Source organism: Peromyscus maniculatus, chromosome 8 (genome assembly GCF_049852395.1).
Source record: "Peromyscus maniculatus bairdii isolate BWxNUB_F1_BW_parent chromosome 8, HU_Pman_BW_mat_3.1, whole genome shotgun sequence".
NCBI lineage: Eukaryota > Metazoa > Chordata > Mammalia > Rodentia > Cricetidae > Peromyscus > Peromyscus maniculatus.
The window spans coordinates 51,829,053-51,846,141 of record NC_134859.1 but is presented as its reverse complement, the minus strand read 5'-3'; the positions used below and the strand labels follow the sequence as shown (position 1 = coordinate 51,846,141).

The following is a 17,089-nucleotide window of genomic DNA, read 5'->3' as shown; positions in this document are numbered from 1 at the left end:
TCTCGAAAAACCAAAAAAAAAAAAAAAAAAAAAAAAAAAAAGATCTATTTGAACTTTTGTATCTAAATCAGAAGACAATATGGGAAACAACTAATTTGTCTTCAGAGACCTGCTCCTTGCTTCATCTGAGCTTGCATGTGCTCACCCTGTTGGCTTGGGCAGGCCAGTGAATTCCAGAGTGTCACTGTTCACATCCTAAAGTGGAGATGACTGCCGGAAAGAGTAAAGGTCACGGCTGTAGTTGTTCTTTGGAAATGGCAAGTCCCATGAGGCAGGGGTGTCTTATAATAAGACTGGGGTGAGCTCCGTTTGTCCATCCCAATTGTGTGTGTGCACATTCCTATAAACAGATGCTTCACTCACCCGTCAGCATGAACTGGTAGGCGTTGTCAGAGATGGAGAAGATGTGGGGCGGGGCCTCCTGGCGCTTCTTGCCTCGGTAGGCCGCCACCACCTCAGGGTTGTACACCGGCAGCCACTTGTAGGGGTTGACGGTGACACAGAAGAGGCCTGAGTAAGTCTGGTGAAGAAATCAGAAAATTCAATATAGTGCCTCTTGCTTTGTTTTTTAAGAGAAATAAATGGTCTAAAAAGGGCTCTCACGTAGATCATCCAGGCTGCATAACGCTCTTTGAGGTTGTACAGCACTCCGGGCTCATGGAGGTGGGTCATCATGGCCATATCCTCGATCTTGTCATATTTGGGTGGGTTCATTGGGAAGACTTGATCCTCCTTGACAGTGAGAGTCTGGCAAGGAAGCAGGCCAGTCAGAGATAGGGTTAAGTCTGCTACGATTGAACACGCTTTCCATTATATAATTATTCAATGCCTTTTAAAGGCATGAGCATATTTGTTTTTCAGGTCTGATGCCAAGAAAGACTGTTTCCTGTTATAATGTAGGGATTTGTACTTTTGTGAGCATATTTAAATTGTATAAATTCAGAAGGTTTAGCATGATTGCTCTTCATACACTCATGAAGCATGGGTTGATGGAATCCACCTATCCCTCCGTGATCCAGCTACCATTACTTCCCTGGTTGTATAGCCAGAGGAAATGAAATCAGCATACAGAAGAGAGGTCCAGAGACCCCTGGTTATTGCAACACTACTCATGTTTTAAACAAGATTTTTTTTTCCTTTCCTTTTATACTCATTTTGCTAGGCCAAGCACTTTTAATTTTTTCACATCCCACCCATCACAAGAAACTTCTTTAACTACGCCAATATTTTATGAACTAAATAAGTAACCCAGGAATTTTTGTGACAGAAGGGGGTGGTTATTTTATTTTATTTTTCAGGCTTAGAGATTTAGACCTGGAAGTAGGGGACTGAAGGGAGATGGTGGAGGCCGTAATGGGCTGGATCCTGAGGGAACTTGGGAAGGGGGAGATGCTGGAGTCTGAATTCCTTTAGCTCCCAGATCTTAGGACCACACACCGGGAGGAGACTCTTACAGTGGCTGTGGGCTCAGGCAGCCCTAGCAAGGGAGAGCTGGACTCTGGATTGAGCCGGGGAAATGAGCCCAGAGCATTCTCACTTACTGCCCCACTCTCTGTCTTCACGGTCACTTTGCCTCCATCCTTGCTCTGTATGACGCTTTTCACGTAGGATTCCTTGGGCTCCGCCACAAAGACAGACGTCTTGGCATCAAAAGGCTTGTTTTGGGCCTCAATCCGCTCCTTCTCCGATTTTCGAAGGTAAGGAGCAGCTTCTCCAAAAATAGCCATCTCCGCATCCGAACCCGTACTCATGGCTGCTACTTATTTAGCTGAGGTATCTGCCTTGGGGAACAGGGGGAGAGAGAGAAATAGAAGGCAGAAGTCAGACGTGTGGATGAGGATTTGAAGTGTGGTCTTCAGCTCAGGCTGAGACCCTCCCTTCAATCTGGCATCTTGGCTCGCGTTCTAACACTGTGTGGAGGGCTAGTTAGGAGTAAAAAATGTAATTCGAGGACTCAGTTTTAGAACTTGGCAAGTGTCCTTTCCAGAATCTTGACTCCCAGGAGTAGGTACCTACATCTTCAATTGCCATGAAAACCTTTTCACCCCGCTCTCCCCTTCTGAACTAGAGCGATCTCAGTCATTAAAGCTGTTGAGGGATTGTTTTACAGCAACTGTCATTACTTAATCCCCTTGTCTCCTGCAGAATGTCTGCATCTGCCACAAGCTAGGACAGCCACCTAGTTAGGAAGGAAATGTTGCTTTGTGCACATGGAAGTGGGTATTTTCAAAGCTACCAGAGACACTTTCTGATTTTTTTTAGATGATCACTGTTGCTCAAAACCAAATGAGTTTTCATTCCCTTGGCATTTGGTGTTACATCTCTTGGTGGACTGTTAGAAGTTCCTAACCAGTTCTTGTTCTGGATTTTCGTCCTTTGGCTTGGGAGCATGAGACTTAGCACTGTCCTGTCCCCTAAATCTCTTTTGATGTGAGAGATTTCAGCTTTCAGTTTAGCTGATTTAACCACAGAGCAATGAGTGCTTCCATATGGAGGCTTTTCTTCCCACAAAAATTCCGTAGGGTTCTTTTCTTTCCGCTCAGGGAAAGAAAAGCATTAAGAGTTTGTCACACGCGCAAAGGTTATTGACTTAGGATGGATCAGTGAGCCTCTGCTGTGGAGGCATGTTACACTGGCAGACTTTTTGCTTTACTCTCAGGTACTAACTTCCTTAGGGCACAGCAGAACGGCTCCTAAATTATGCATGGTATTTAGCACTCCAAGGCTGGAATACCTGCAGCTTTACAAAAGAAGGACAGTGTTTTTGTTTCTCACTAAAACTAAGTGAATCCTTACAAAGTAACTCAAATATGGTTTTAACAAGATGTTTATGTTTCCAGTGTCAAGTAAGACTCTCTGGAGTGTGTCCGTCCAACGCTTTGCAGTAGAGGCCTTGGCACACAGTAGTTTATTGCCACTGGACAGTTATAGCAGCTAACTCACTGTCAAAACTCATCCTGTCCCAAATGTCCCTTTATTTTGGGCTTCAGTGAGGCTAAGTTGTCTCTGAGAATAAGGCCTTGTGGAAAGATGATTTCCAACACGTATAACCAGTCATCCCCAAATGCTTTCTGCTCTAAAAACATGGAAATGGTGGATAATTAAGAACTATTCACAGTTCCCTTAGGTTAAATCCCCTTTGTCATCAATAAAAGAAGAAATCCAAGTCTTACCTCTAGGGTTTTGGATGAAAATGCAGGGTCACAACTGTCCCACACTGTAAGACATGAAGTTTCCTGTCAGTGACGCTCAGCAATCCTGGCCTAGAGTACAGAATGAAAAGTTCCCCTGCCCTGAAACTTCAAGCCTAAGAGGAACTGGTTCATGCTCAAACAGCCACAGGGTCCTTGCTGTTTGCCCCCAGGGTCCTTAGTGTCCCAAGCCACAGGTCCTTGCTGTTTGCCCCCAGGGTCCTTAGTGTCCCAAGTCTCCCATCACTTACCTCTGGGCTCTTGGCGGAGATAGGGCTTGAGGGGCAGCCCTGCTTATATAGGAACTAAAGTGCTGATGCTGCAGCTACCTCCCCTTTGTCAGGACAAGGCATTTGGCAACAGGAACCCTCGGCGTAGTTTGTAGCGACATTTGGCATGTTCGGATATAATTAGAAGTATTCATATCATTCAGAGTATGTGAACCAATCTCCTATAAATAATTTGACAAGGACCATTCTGCCCTCTGAGAATGCTTTCTAGTGTGCTGGGAGGGGAATCTTTGACAGTGCCTGGTGGGACATCTCATAAGTTCGTTCTTAAGAGTTATATTCAATTTGGCAAACTGTCATGCACGCCCGTCCGGTGCTGCCAAACGATCAGATGCCCAGCAACGCACTTTCCTTATTTGTTCCCACAGGAGCCCCCACACAGCATTCCCTTGGGTCATCGCCAGGGCTCATCCTTGGAGTCTGACTTGGGCAGCAGAGCCAAATCAAGAAGAGCCTTTATGCTGAGTCTCCACCATTGGGCCAATGCCCACCCAGCCAGCATGCAGAGGAACTATTATTAGAAGTTAATGCCTTCATCGTAGGGAAAAATATAGGAAAGAAAAGAGAAAATGCAGCTAGACTCCCGTCTGCAGAGATAAGATGGGGGAATGTAAGTGGGGCCATATTTTATATACAATTATTTTCTACGACCTGCCTTAACATTAGTGTAGCTGATTTTCATGCTATTCATATAATTCACATCCTTATTTTTAAAAGAAATTATTTTGTGGCTATGCTTTTAAAATTAAAGTCTTTCCTTTTGAAGTCTTCTGTATTAAGATATAATTTACATATGGTCTAGCTTACCCTTTATAGGTGATAATTACGATTTTTTAAGCTTCACAACAGAGTTCACTTTCTTTGTCATATTTATGCATGCACATCTTCACCTAACCACCATGAAGGACAGGATGTGGCAGAGCTTAGGTTCCAAGAGCTTTGCTATGTGTGTGCAATTCTGTAGCCTCGTTGTATCTTAATGACGTGAAAATCAGCATCTTATAGACTAGGCAAAATTTCCCTTTTGATAATTCCCTTCTCTCAATTCTAGTTTGGTTTGTAATAGCCCAGACTTTTGGGGGTATATTTTCTTATGGATTTCTGGGAAAAAATAAATTAGTAAAATTGGTGTAAGAAAATAGGCTCATAGAAAAATGGGTACTATAAATGTTTAAAATGAACTTTAGTTAACATCACAGCCTATATAGTTGCCAGCTTGCTTTTTTTTCTGATCTTGGTTCATTTCTCTCATTAGTACATAAACAATATGGAAATAATATACAGAAGTATGTTAGTCTAACGAACCCGTGGTATTTCTGATTGGTAGTTCATGGTCCACCCTATTTCATTTGTAGCATCATCCACCCCCTTATTACTAGATTATTTTGATGTTACTTACTGTAAAATCAGGGTGGGATTTCATATGCTTGAGATACAGTTTGCTTTTTCAAGACATGGACAATTTCTTGTGGTCTAATAATGGTCTTAACTCTGCTGGAACATCTCTAACTTCTAGTATTTAGGTCTTCCAGAAGTCCTAAATTTTTAGGCAAAGTCAGAAAAATATTTCCTTTATGTCTTTGCTCTTCTGTGTGTATTGTAAAAGAATTTCTAAAACTCTGGGACTCAGGATCATACATACATTATTTTATATTTTCAAACTAATGATATTAAGAAAAATCTCAATTTTGTAGTGTGTGTGTGTGTGTGTGTGTGTGTGTGTGTGTGTGTGTGTGTGTACTCACAAGTATGAGGGATTCCATACTTTCCCCCATATTCCCATGCAAATAGCACATATTTTGACGTCTATTGGGACAATTTTTTCTTCTTCTTTACTTATTTCAGTGGCATTTTGGTGGCTTTTAAAGTCTATATATGAGCTTTAGAATCAATTTTTCAGATGTGAAAAAATCCTGTTGGATTTTGATTTGGATTAAGTTGATTTAGTAAGTTCATTGGGCAAGAATTGCTAAAGTAGTGAACTCTTCTCTCAAAAAATTCTACATCTCTCCTCTAGTTCTTTTCCAGGTCTTAGATATTTTTGATATTTTTGTTGTTGTTGTTATTGTTGACTAGGTCTATTTTTCCTAGTATACTTTTTGCTTGTTGATTACTAACTAACGTGTGTCAGACATGTTTGCACATTTGGAACTAGAGTTTCATTTATGGGAGCAGTTTGCCCAACTAAAGTATGTGTTTCAGAATCCTTTGCACACAGGGAGGCAGGTGACACTGTTTGGGGTAATAAGATGCCAACAGAAGTTGCTGTGTGGGGCTTCCGCAATGGCTTTATATAAAAAGAGGGCGTACTCCACGTGGCACCTTTTCCTTTCCTGTCCTCCCGATCCCTGCATAGAGCACGGGTGAATGTGTGGAGATAGTACTGAAAGAAGGATCGAGAGAATTTCAGAGAGCTTAACCTTGATGTTCCTGAGCTGGACTGTTCCAGAAAGTCCATTAATTCCTTCTGTCATGCTTCTGTATCTTTTATACCCCTTGCTGAATCCCCTTATGGCTTCTTTGTTTGATTGGTTGGTTTTATGACAGGATCGCGTGTGGACCAAGCTATCCTCAGACTTGATTGTAGCCAAGGCTGGTCTTGAATCCTCCTGCCTCCACCTCCTGAGTGCTGGGATTATGAGTACAAGTCTGGCTTTGCTCTTTAATCAGTTATAACATTTTTAAAAAATTATTCTTTTGGAATATTGGTGCATCCTGTACAAATCACCACAATTTTGTGTTTTCTTCCTCTCTTAATTTATGTTATTTTGCCCTTTCTCTTATTGTGACATTAAGAAAAATGTTGAGTATTATTAAAATATATTGTTGTAGTAATATGGTATTATTATATTGTCTATTCTTCAAACTTGTGACATATACTGCTCTTCCTTCATTTTCATAAAATATTTTATTTTACAAGTTTTATTTTTGATCGACATAATAATAGTTGTAAATTTTCATGTGAAATAATGTATCTTGATAAATATATATTTTATTTATAGCATCTTTGATCTTATCTAGTGTAATATTTGTTGTATATTTTATATTTAGTTTGATAATAATTTTAATAACAAAATAAATTAATAATTCTACTTCTAGGTATTCATCCAAGAAAATTAGACAAATGTTTTTAAATATTTATTTTATTTTAAATAATACGTGTATATGTGTCTGTATCTGTGTCTGTATCTATATGAGCATGTGAGTACAGGGTACCCAAGGGAGCCAGAAGAAGATGTTGGCTGTCCTGGACCTGGAAATTACAGACAGTTATGAGTTGCCCAATATTGTTTTGGGGAACCAAACTTAGTTACTCCTTAAGAGAAGTACTTCTGAGCCATCTCTTCTGCCCTTGAATACAAGTTCATACAAAAGTTTGTGACTGAAGACCATAAAAACACTATCATGGCCCACAGCAGAATTGATCAAATGCCCATCACCTAGCAGGTACATAAGCAAGTTCTGGTGTGTGTGTTTGATGGGATGTTAGCTTTGTAGAAAGGGATGGAGTAACAGTAGGTGCTGGAATGTAGATGAACCTCAAAGGTCCTACAATAAGTGAACAGAGTTAGACACCAAGTTCTCATATTTAATGATTTTATTCACATAAAATGTAGCATAGGAATACTACTGTCTTTATACCTTTTTAAAAAGGTGTTTTTATTTATATGTATCAGTGTGTGTCTGTATGAATGTGCACCATGGAAGTGAAATGCCTGTGGAGACTAGAAGGTGTTGATTTCCTGGAGCCAGAGTTACAGGCAGTGGTGAGCCTGCCAGTGTGAGTTCTAGGAACTGAACCCAGGTCCTCTGGAAAGGCATGAAGTGCTCTTAGCTGCTGAGCCATCTCTCCAGCTTCTCTTTATTATTTTGCCTCAAATAATTATTGTAAGATTTTCCCATAAATTTAAACGTAACTATATTTTGCTTTTATTGCTCTACAGTATTATATGATAAATACGATTATTATTCATTCAACTATGAATACATTTTTAGTTATTAGGGTATTTTTTGCTAGAACTTCAGTTTTATTTAATTTGTTTGCTTTTATTTTTATGTTACAAATAGCGACTGCCATTTGTGTGATGTTTAGAATTAGTTGAGATCCACCTCCTTAATGTCCTTAGTGAATTTTTGCATGCATTGAAAATGATCTGTTGTAAGAATACACAGAATTTGGTAGACTCAACACAATTGTACCCCTCTCCGGCAACAGTCTTAAAGCACTGTCCTTTAGAAGTTCCCAATGCTAATTTGAGATCTTCAACCCTTAATCAACTCTTTGTCAGTACTGTTTGGCCTTTTCTGGAAATTTCACATAAATGGGATTCTGCAGTGGAGCTGTTTGTGTCTGGCTCTTCTGTCCATGCTCTTCCATGTACTCACAGAACATCTCTCTTTGTTGCTGGATAGTAGGCCGCTGTATAGAAGAGCCACACCTCGCCCTGTGTGGACTCTTCCCACCACTGTGAATACACTACAAACTGCTGGGTGGACATTTGCTTCCATTTCTCTTCCCGCAGTGGCTGTAGCTTTGTCAAGGGTTATCGACAACTCCCAGATCATTAGGACTAGGGAGTTGGCTCAGTGGTTAAAGTACTGACTGCTCTAGTGGAGGACCCTGTTCAATACTTAGCCCTCAGGTGGTGGCTCAGAACCACCTGACATGTCAGTTCCAGGGGATCAGCAGTGAACAAGGGTTCCGATTTCATTTCCTGTCACTTCTTCTGTTTTGCTTCCTTTGATTGTGTCCAACCTAGTGGATGTAAAGTGCTCTCTCACTGTGGTTCAGATCTGCATTTTCTGAATGGACCCTGGTTTGAATGTTTTTATCATGCTCCCATTTACCTATTATACATATATACGCATTTGCAATCTCTAAATATTTAGCCTGTCATGTTCTTATTATATCAATTGTTAGTCCTTTAGATGTGCTTTATCTATGAGTCATTTGCCAGACAGATGATTAATGACTATTTCTTTCCTATCTGCAAATCTTTCAGTTTCCAAGTTAATAATGACAGTTTTTCAAAGAAGCTCAACTTCTCAATATTTACTTTTATGTGCCATATTTCTGGAGTTAGCTCTTCCAAATTTGTGTAATGTAAAGTCATAAAGGTCTTTCTTCCAGTTTTTTTATACTTAAAGTTTTTTCACTTGTAACTGCATCCTCTTTCGAGTTAATTTCTGCTTCTGGGCTGACAGCTTAGTCTATTTCACTTGTGATCTCTAGTGGTTGAAATGGTCCTCCTCCATCAGCTGATGTGTCTTGGTAACTGCTGAAGTGTTGGATTGTGTTTTCTTGTTTCAAGATAGAAATGATATGCTTCTTTAATTTTCTAGGTTTGTTTATTTTATTTTATGCATCTGATTTGCCTGCATGTATGTCTGTGCACCATGTGTGTGCCCGGTCCCCTGGAACTGGCATTTCATGTGGTTCTGAGCCACTCTGTGGGTGCTGAGAATAAAAGAAAGTAAGTTCACAGTACTTTAACCACTGAGCCAACTACATGGTCCTCATGATCTGTGTGAATATATGTATATATTTTAAAATTCCAGAAGTACAGAATACACAGTGGACACTAGCCTTGAGCTTTCCCGGTACTCAGTCCTCAGAAGTACAGGATGGGTATCAGATCTTGAGTCTTTCAAGAAGTGTTGTAGGTAAATAAACAACACACATATTCTCCTCCCACAATGCAGGCATATGAATAATATTTTGTGAGAACTTTAGATGGTGCTTTAATTTTTTTCATTATTATCCACTGAGGAGGAAATAACCTAATTAAATTAACAAAAAATAATTAAAATCTAATTAGCTTTAATTAAGTTTAATTTCTGTCTACAAAAATAAATGAAATACTAAGGGTTAAGATTTAATTATATTCATTTAAATTTAAATTATCCTCATAGAGAGAAATTAAATGCTAACTAATAAAATTTTCCAGTTAGTTGAGCTTTGGGAATAGGGGATAAGACCAATTATTATAATATCTGAGATTATTTTTATTCTTTCAAGAACTAATTCTCACATCCTTTCATAGGGTCAGCATCATTCCCAGTGAAATTATATGTGTAGATATGTAGAGAGCATTTAGTTTCCCTTATTAGTGCTATGAAGTTTTATATTTACCTTTTGAAAAGATTTATTCTATGTGTGTGAGAGTCTGCACAAGTATGTGAGGGTGCCTGTGGCGTTCAGTAGAGGGCGTTGGTGTCCCCCAAAGAGGCAGTTGCAGGCGGATGAGAGCCAGCTGCCTGACATGATTTCTGGAGATCTGAACTCTTGTCCTAGGGAAGAGCAACAAGTATGCTTAACAGCTGAACCACCTCTCAAGTCCCCAAATTTACTTTTTAAATTGTTACTTGTGTTACTGAAAGTATACATGTCTTAATTTGGGGGTAGCTGGTCTGTTATTTTCTAGTGGGCACCAGTTTAAAATCCTCCATGTTATTGTCAGATATTAGATTGGTTTGTTTAGTTCAAAGATATGTTAACCTTGTAGAAATTTCTGCTTATTATCTCTGCCTGGTAGATTGAGTCGTTTACAACTCAAGTATGGACTGTATTTGCTTTGTACTTGTTTTGCCTTGATTTCTATTTCCTCTGGTGTCAATAGTGCTTTCTTTGCCTTCACACTTGGATAGCACATATACAAACTGTTTTTTTTCTTTTTACCTGTATTTTCAACCTTTCCGAGTTACTTTATCTTGAATCTAACTTTTAAGACTCCAACCAGCCAGTATGGTTGGATCATAACAAAATGTCTAACTTTGCATAATTAATATGTGATGACAAAAATAAAAACTGCTGGGTATGGTGACACTCCCCTCTAATCCCAGCACTTGGGAGGCAGAGCCAGGTGGATATCCATGAGTTTGAGGCAAGCCTGATCTACATGGAGAGTTCCAAGTCACCCAGGGCTACACAGTGAGACCCTATCTCAAAAATAAATAGATGAAATAACCAAGCTGTGACTTGGAAAATCTATTGTGAGATCCCAGTAGTAGGTAAGTTTTGGAAATCAAGTTGGCTTGTGTGCCTTTTATGCTATGTCCAGTGGTTGGTTAAAAATCAATGTAACTGAACAGGTATCATTTTCTATGATGTTATTCAGGTTGCCTAACGTCTCTAAACCTGAGCCTGTTTATCTTTTAAAGAAGGATTTGTTTTGTTTTTCTACCCCATTTCATTATTAATTTATTTAGTCACACATACAAAGTACTTTAAATAGTACTTGGCAGTGTTGAGTGTACTTACTAAGTAGTGTGTTTAGAATCATGTAAAGGAGGGGCTGTGTCCTGTGGGCGATGGGTTATTGGTGCCGTGTTTTAAATAAAGAACTGACTTAAGATTTGTTTTAAGCACAGCCATGCTAGCAGCACGGAGGACGGATCAGAGGACTGAAACAGAGATGGAGGACCCACTTAAGCAGCTGTGCTATTTTAGGAAATGAGCTGAGGACCCAAGCTAAGCCATCAGATTCTGGGGGGCAAGAAGAGAGAGGTGCAATATTTAGGTTGTAGACTTGATTGACCTCTCTGCTAGAGAAACAAAAATAGTTCTAGATTTTCAGAAAACACTTGAATTGGTTCTGCTTGAAGATAAAAGACATTTCCTTGGGTCAAAGGAAATACTTCCCATGGAAAGAGAACAGACCTGGAAGTAATAGACAAAAAGTAGAGATTTTTCTGAATGGAAAATTGCAATGGTGAACTTCCCAATAAGAAAACAAGTTTCCAAGAATAAGATTTTGCTGTGGCAAAACAGATTTCTTTTTAAATGTGGGTTTTAAACAGTATGAAGTTACCATGAAGGCAGGTTGATAATTAGAACTTGGTTTCTTGTATGTATGATAAGTTAGTACGTGACAAAAGTGGCCATTTGTGTCACTGGTGGAAAAGAGGGACAATTTAGTAAGCAAGGTTGAGATTTACCATTTAAAGGAAAATAGTTTCTTCCTTGCTTGTTACTATTTCTAAAAGTCAGTTACAAAGGGTTTTAACTCTTAGACCTGAAAACAAAGAGAAAAATGGTCAGAGCAGATGAGGAGATGTAGCTTATGTCTTGAGAGGAGAGACAGCCTTTCCTTCAGGGCTAAGGATGCAACTACATCTTTTCACATGATAGGCAAGCTGTAGACACTGTGCTATATACTCAGCTCAGCAAGGTCTTTAATAGGGCAAAAGTAGCTTCTATGAAACTGACACTCTCAAAAACTAAAACTTTTCACTGAGTAAAAAAAAGGCCATCAACCAATTGAAAGATAAATGGCATCCTGGGGGAAACTATTGGTGATGTTTACCTAACAGAATGTGTGTGCACTCACATTCGGAAACAAGTCAAGAAGAAAGGGAGACCCATGTAAATAGGGAGCAGAGGTATAGGGTAGAAATGATGGCTTTCTGAACAGGAGAAGCTAATGACTGGGAAATTAAAACATACTCAACCTCAAGTCATGAAAAATTGAATGCTAGAGCATGAGTGTGTTTTACCAATCAGGTTGACAAAACAAAAGAAAAAAAAACAAACCAAAAGTAGCAAATGGTGGCATGTGAAGGGGTGGAAGTTCTCATCTGCTGGAAATAAAGGTGGAATAAGACTTCCAGGGCAATTGCATCTTTGAAATCTAAAAGTTACATAATTTTATTTCTCATTCTCTCCCATGAAAGGACATTGTGATTAAGGCAGTACACTTAGCGTTTCTTCTAAACAACAAACTTTGGGAGACAAATATCTCTTCAGTGACTTTGTAAGTTTAATTAGGTGACCACCTGTTAAGTGATGGCGCTGATGATGTGGTCAGTGGTTGGAACTTGACACTCATTTTAATCTGAGATTTGGACCGTCACAACACATTTTCCACTGATTCTCTGAGCTACAATACTGAAAGCTAAAAGCCTTGTAAATAGTCCTAAACCATGAAGGAGTTCTAATGGGTCTCCACAAGAAAACAACATGCCGAGATGTGTTTTGTTACCGAATAATTGTTGTTGTCTTCCTAGCCCATCGCCAATACACAAATAACTTCTACATGGGTCCTGTGTGGCAGCTCTTTTATTTTAAGTTAGAAACTCTTCCAAGGTCTGGCGCACATCCCTGTCCCTGCTATTCTTGCTAGTATCCACTTACAATTAAGCCCAGGGTAAGCGTCAAGTTACTGTCTCTAATGATCCTGAGGCTTTGAGAGGCACTACCAGACATCAGCTTGCAATTCCTAAGATTCCCTCTGCCCCAAGAGTTCCTCTGTTTTTCTCCATCCAGTGAGTAAAAGTAGAGGGCTTACAACCACTTCAGACATCTGTACGTGTTCTGAGGTAGAAATGGGAAATTATCTTGTCTTCAACTAAAGGAAACAACTGGCTTTTCAAATGCCTCTTTGGCACAGGTGTTACTTAGATATATCTGTGTTCTTGAATGTATAATTGGTTTTTTTTGTTGGTGGTGGTGAGTAGTATTCCACTGTGAGGGTATACAATATCTTGTCACCTCTTCTGTCTCACTTTAAATTTGTTGTTGGCTTGTTTTGTTTTAGTTGTGAGACAGTCTGACTGTGTTGCCTGTGATAGACCTGAATTAAGGACACAGGAACTGTGGACTTAAGTGATCTTAATCTCCCCAGTAGCTGGGACCATGTGCATGTACCACCATGATGAGCTTGTTCATACATCCCCTTGCTGATGAATATTTCTATTACCTTTCTGTGAAGTTATCTTTCATTTCTGTTGCTTAAATAAAAAAAAGTGGAATCTATAGATAGAAGAGCTAGGAGTGCATTTGTAAGAAATAAGCAAACTTTCTTTTTTGAAAATGAAGTTTTCCACTCTCCTAACAAGCAATGTCTGTGGGGTGTAGAAGCTCAGAAGCCAGTCCAGCATCTGCCAGGGTTAGTCTTTGTAAATTAGTCATTCCTACAGGTTCCTGATGGAATCTACTTGGGATTTTGTTTCCCTGGACTGATGATACTGAATGTCTTATAATTTAGTTATTAGACCTTACAATATCTTCTTCATGAATTGTCTCTTTTGCTCAGTTTTGTTGGATTGTGTTCTTTTAGTTGTTTTCTATGGGTTCTTTCTCTGCCAGTCATTGGTTGAATGCATGTACAGCATATATTTTCTCCCAGCCTGTAGCCTGCCATTTTTGTTCTCCCAACAGTGCCTGGATGAGCACACACTGGGAAAGCGCTCCAACACTGAGCTCCAGCCCAGTGATAGCTTTAATTAGTCATATTTTTATATTTCATATTTGTGTACAGTGTGTTATTTTGGAGCTTTTGCCTGTCATCACAGAGATGTGTATTTGTGATTCTTATAGGAGGTTTGTCTTTTTAAGATTTTTATGAAACCTACTATTTGTCTTGAAATAGTCAATTATATTTATTTTCCCACATACATATATAATTGATTAAGTATTTTTTTCCTTCTAGAGTGAGTTGAATTAGAAATTTAGTAAAATGTCATTTTCATTTGACTATATTAGTATCAGACATATTTCCAAGCTCTGTATTTTGTTGCGTTTATTTTTTAGTGTTTATTTCTGTCAGTATGTGCCTTGATGTGCAGTGACAAATTTATCATGTTATTACAAAATGTCCATCTTTCTTTCTTTTTTATTTCCATCTTTATTTCTTATAGTAGATAATTTTTAAGGGCTATTTTGTCATCTATACACAGAGCTATTTTTCATTTATCGTGTGGCCATTGTTTATAATATGTATATTTCCCCATTCTTTTATGTTCAATTGCTTGTATTTTGGCAAATACAAAGAACCTTTGTTTGGATCATGATTTTTAAATCCAGTCAGACAACCTCTATCTTTTAATTGATTGTTTAATTCATCCACATTTAATGTGTTATTTAGATGCTTTTTTCTCGAGTGCTTCATGACACTTTGTTCTTCTCTTTTCTTTTGCTTTCTCTTGCACTGTTTTTTGCTTTCTCTTGCACTGTTTTCTAATATAATTTTCGAATGATGTTGTGGATTAAACAAGGATTCTGCCCATGGAGGAAAGTACTCTATCACCGAGCTACATCTATAGTTTGTAATATAATACTTTAACTTATTTAATGACTTTTTTTATTCTTTGAGTTATATGTTAACGATTGCTCTATGGTTCATCATATGTGCCTTAACTGACCGGCTTTAGGTTTTTATTAGTTCAGTTCTTATAATGATATTTAAGAGTATTTACTCATACTGCTCTATTCCCTTTCCTCTAGTTTGTCATTTTATTTTATACGTAATATATCTCTTAATGTTACAAACTCAAAAATGCATTGTTAGAATTATTATTTTACTCTCTGCATTCATTTCCTGGCTCAACACAGTTTTGCTCCCATAAGCCTCTTTTGTGCTGTATTGCCGAGTGCATTACGTTTATTTATGTTGCATGTGTTTATGATATCCATTTATTATTGCAGGCCTAATAATACATTACATGCATATTCTATTACATTTTTTTAATTAGGTAAGAAGAGGAAGTAAGTATCCATATAGTCTTTTGATGTGGATATAGGAGGGAAAATGTGAGGTGGGGATATTCACACTTATGGAGGTCAGAGGACTATGCCTGCTTTGTCAATTTCTGCCTTATTCTTTAGAAACAGAGTATCTCACTGAATCTGGAGTAGACTGGGGGCCAGGAAGCCTCTGTGAGCTCCGACCCACACAGCGCTGAGGTGACAGGCATACACAGGCATACTTTTTACACGGGTGCCGGGGATTTGAACTTCCTCAGCAAGTGCCCTTTTCTCCATGAGTCGGCTCCCTTAGCCCTTAGGCAGTCTTTATTTTGCAAGCGTGAGTTACCTTTTCTCTCTTCAGTGTGAGATTTTCCTGGTACGGTGGTTGACTCCTGTTGAAACTGAGGACTTTTCCATCATGCTCTTGGACCCTGGATCTTATTTCAACCTTACGCTAGATCTTTGCAACATTTCTGTTATGAAAGAAGGAGGGCCATGCCACTGGCTGCTCCCAGGGTGGAGGTACCAGTCCTCATTCCCTTCTGTTGACACAGAGGGTCCACCCGCTTCCTTTGGACATGGGTAGTTTTCATACTGCTGGGGAGAGGCTAAAACAATAGTCATAATAGTACTCCAACAGGAGGTCAGGAGCTTGTTGCTCTCAGGTGGTGGGCAGGAAGAGTGACAGTGCTGTTGCTAGTGAGGTCATGTGACCTGTTGCTAACTAGCCGGGATGAATCCCATCTTCCCCATTGGCCTCCTTTGACAGCACTACACTGGTATAAAAGTACCTTGTTCTAATCCCAAAACAGGTGAAATACAGGCTTTGCATTGAACTTTTGCTGGGAATGGGTGGAAGCGTGCTTTTGTTTCGTTTGGTTTGTGTAGAACAGTTCTTGGCTAAAAAGGTTTTTGCTTTGCTAGGCTGCCCATTTCTTTGTTCTCTACCTAGAGAAAATGGCTTCTGTTGAGCTTTATTCCCCCCTTTTCTTCCTTTACCTTCTTTTTTCAGTACCCATTGGTTGTCTGCTCCCTTGACACCAAGTCCAGGTGTCTGATAAAATGCCAAAAAGTCATAGACCTCACCAGTGTGCCAGTCCGAGAGCCTAAGGACTTTCATACTCCATCTTCACTCTGTCTGGCAGAGTATCCTATGATAGTGTGAAGTGAAGTGTCTGGGGGTGTTAGTTGTACTTATTGGGAAAAAAGGTAAAGAAACAAACGATTCCATCTCCTCAGAAGGGAAAGTCTTCCTTACTAAAAGTATGGGAGAGAGTTAAAATATCCACTGCTTTTAGGTTCATTTGTAGTCGGTACATGTATAATTTAGCACTGCACACTAGACAGAGAAAATTTTTACTAAACTATTTCATTCCTTCTGTAAGCATTTCTTAAACATTTATTATGGGCCAGACAACGCCTGGCTTACCACATACTCAACAATAAGCCAAATGCTTTGTCTGTCATTGTAGAGCTTATATTTTAGCAGGAGACAGATGAGCAATTGATCTTGTAGCACGACAGAAATAAAGCAAATCAAGGAGATAAGAAGTATGGAAGTCAAGGCAGAGGCACCAGATTCTCCTGGAGTTGCAGGCCATTGTGAGCAGGGAACTGAACTCAGGTCCTCTGCATGAGCAGTGTGCATGCTCTGAGCATCTATCCAGCCCCAGGATCTTCTTAGTTGGTTAGCCAGCTACTTCAGATGAAGTGTCAGTTGTAATGAGAACATTTGTATACATTGAAATTTCAATGCAGCCTGCTCTTTGCCTGCACCCTGTCTTGGTTCAGGAAGGTGTAGATAGCGCATAATGCCCCAGAGCAATGAACGAAAAGGAGAAGAGTATTGTGTGAACGGTCTGAGATGATAAGGTGTGGCTTTATTCTAGTAGATACAGAATGGAGGCTGAAACCCACCTAATCCGTGAAGAAAATGAGGAAGAATGTTAACCAGAATAACTGTGATCTCTAATCTTCCTGCTTTTAAGATGAGGCAGAAAAATTGACCTACATATAACAGAACCCACTCTTAACTCTACTTAAGCAATCACGTAGTTGGGAGACAGAATAATATGGCCTAGTTGCCTAGTGCTGTGGGGGTCAATAGGTTAACTCTATAGAGCTTAATTAAAATTTGATAA

The 17,089-nt window shown here is 39.2% G+C and overlaps 1 protein-coding gene across 2 annotated transcripts in view; it reads right to left on the bottom strand.

The window, feature by feature from the left end:
* Positions 1 to 3,512, bottom strand: part of LOC102912634 (myosin-8) — a 31,201-nt gene extending 27,689 nt beyond the window's left edge. Inside the window, exons 1-5 of one of the 2 annotated variants that reach the window (XM_076542631.1) lie at positions 3,443 to 3,512; positions 3,174 to 3,217; positions 1,542 to 1,781; positions 604 to 747; positions 364 to 520 (exon numbers count right to left, since the gene is read on the bottom strand). In XM_076542631.1, the coding sequence (XP_076398746.1) occupies positions 364 to 520; positions 604 to 747; positions 1,542 to 1,751 (511 nt within the window). In that variant the 5' untranslated portion in view covers positions 1,752 to 1,781; positions 3,174 to 3,217; positions 3,443 to 3,512. The remainder of the gene's footprint in view (positions 1 to 363; positions 521 to 603; positions 748 to 1,541; positions 1,782 to 3,173; positions 3,218 to 3,442) is intronic. The other variant, XM_006973506.3, reaches the window with a different exon arrangement.
* Positions 3,513 to 17,089: the final 13,577 nt, after the last annotated feature.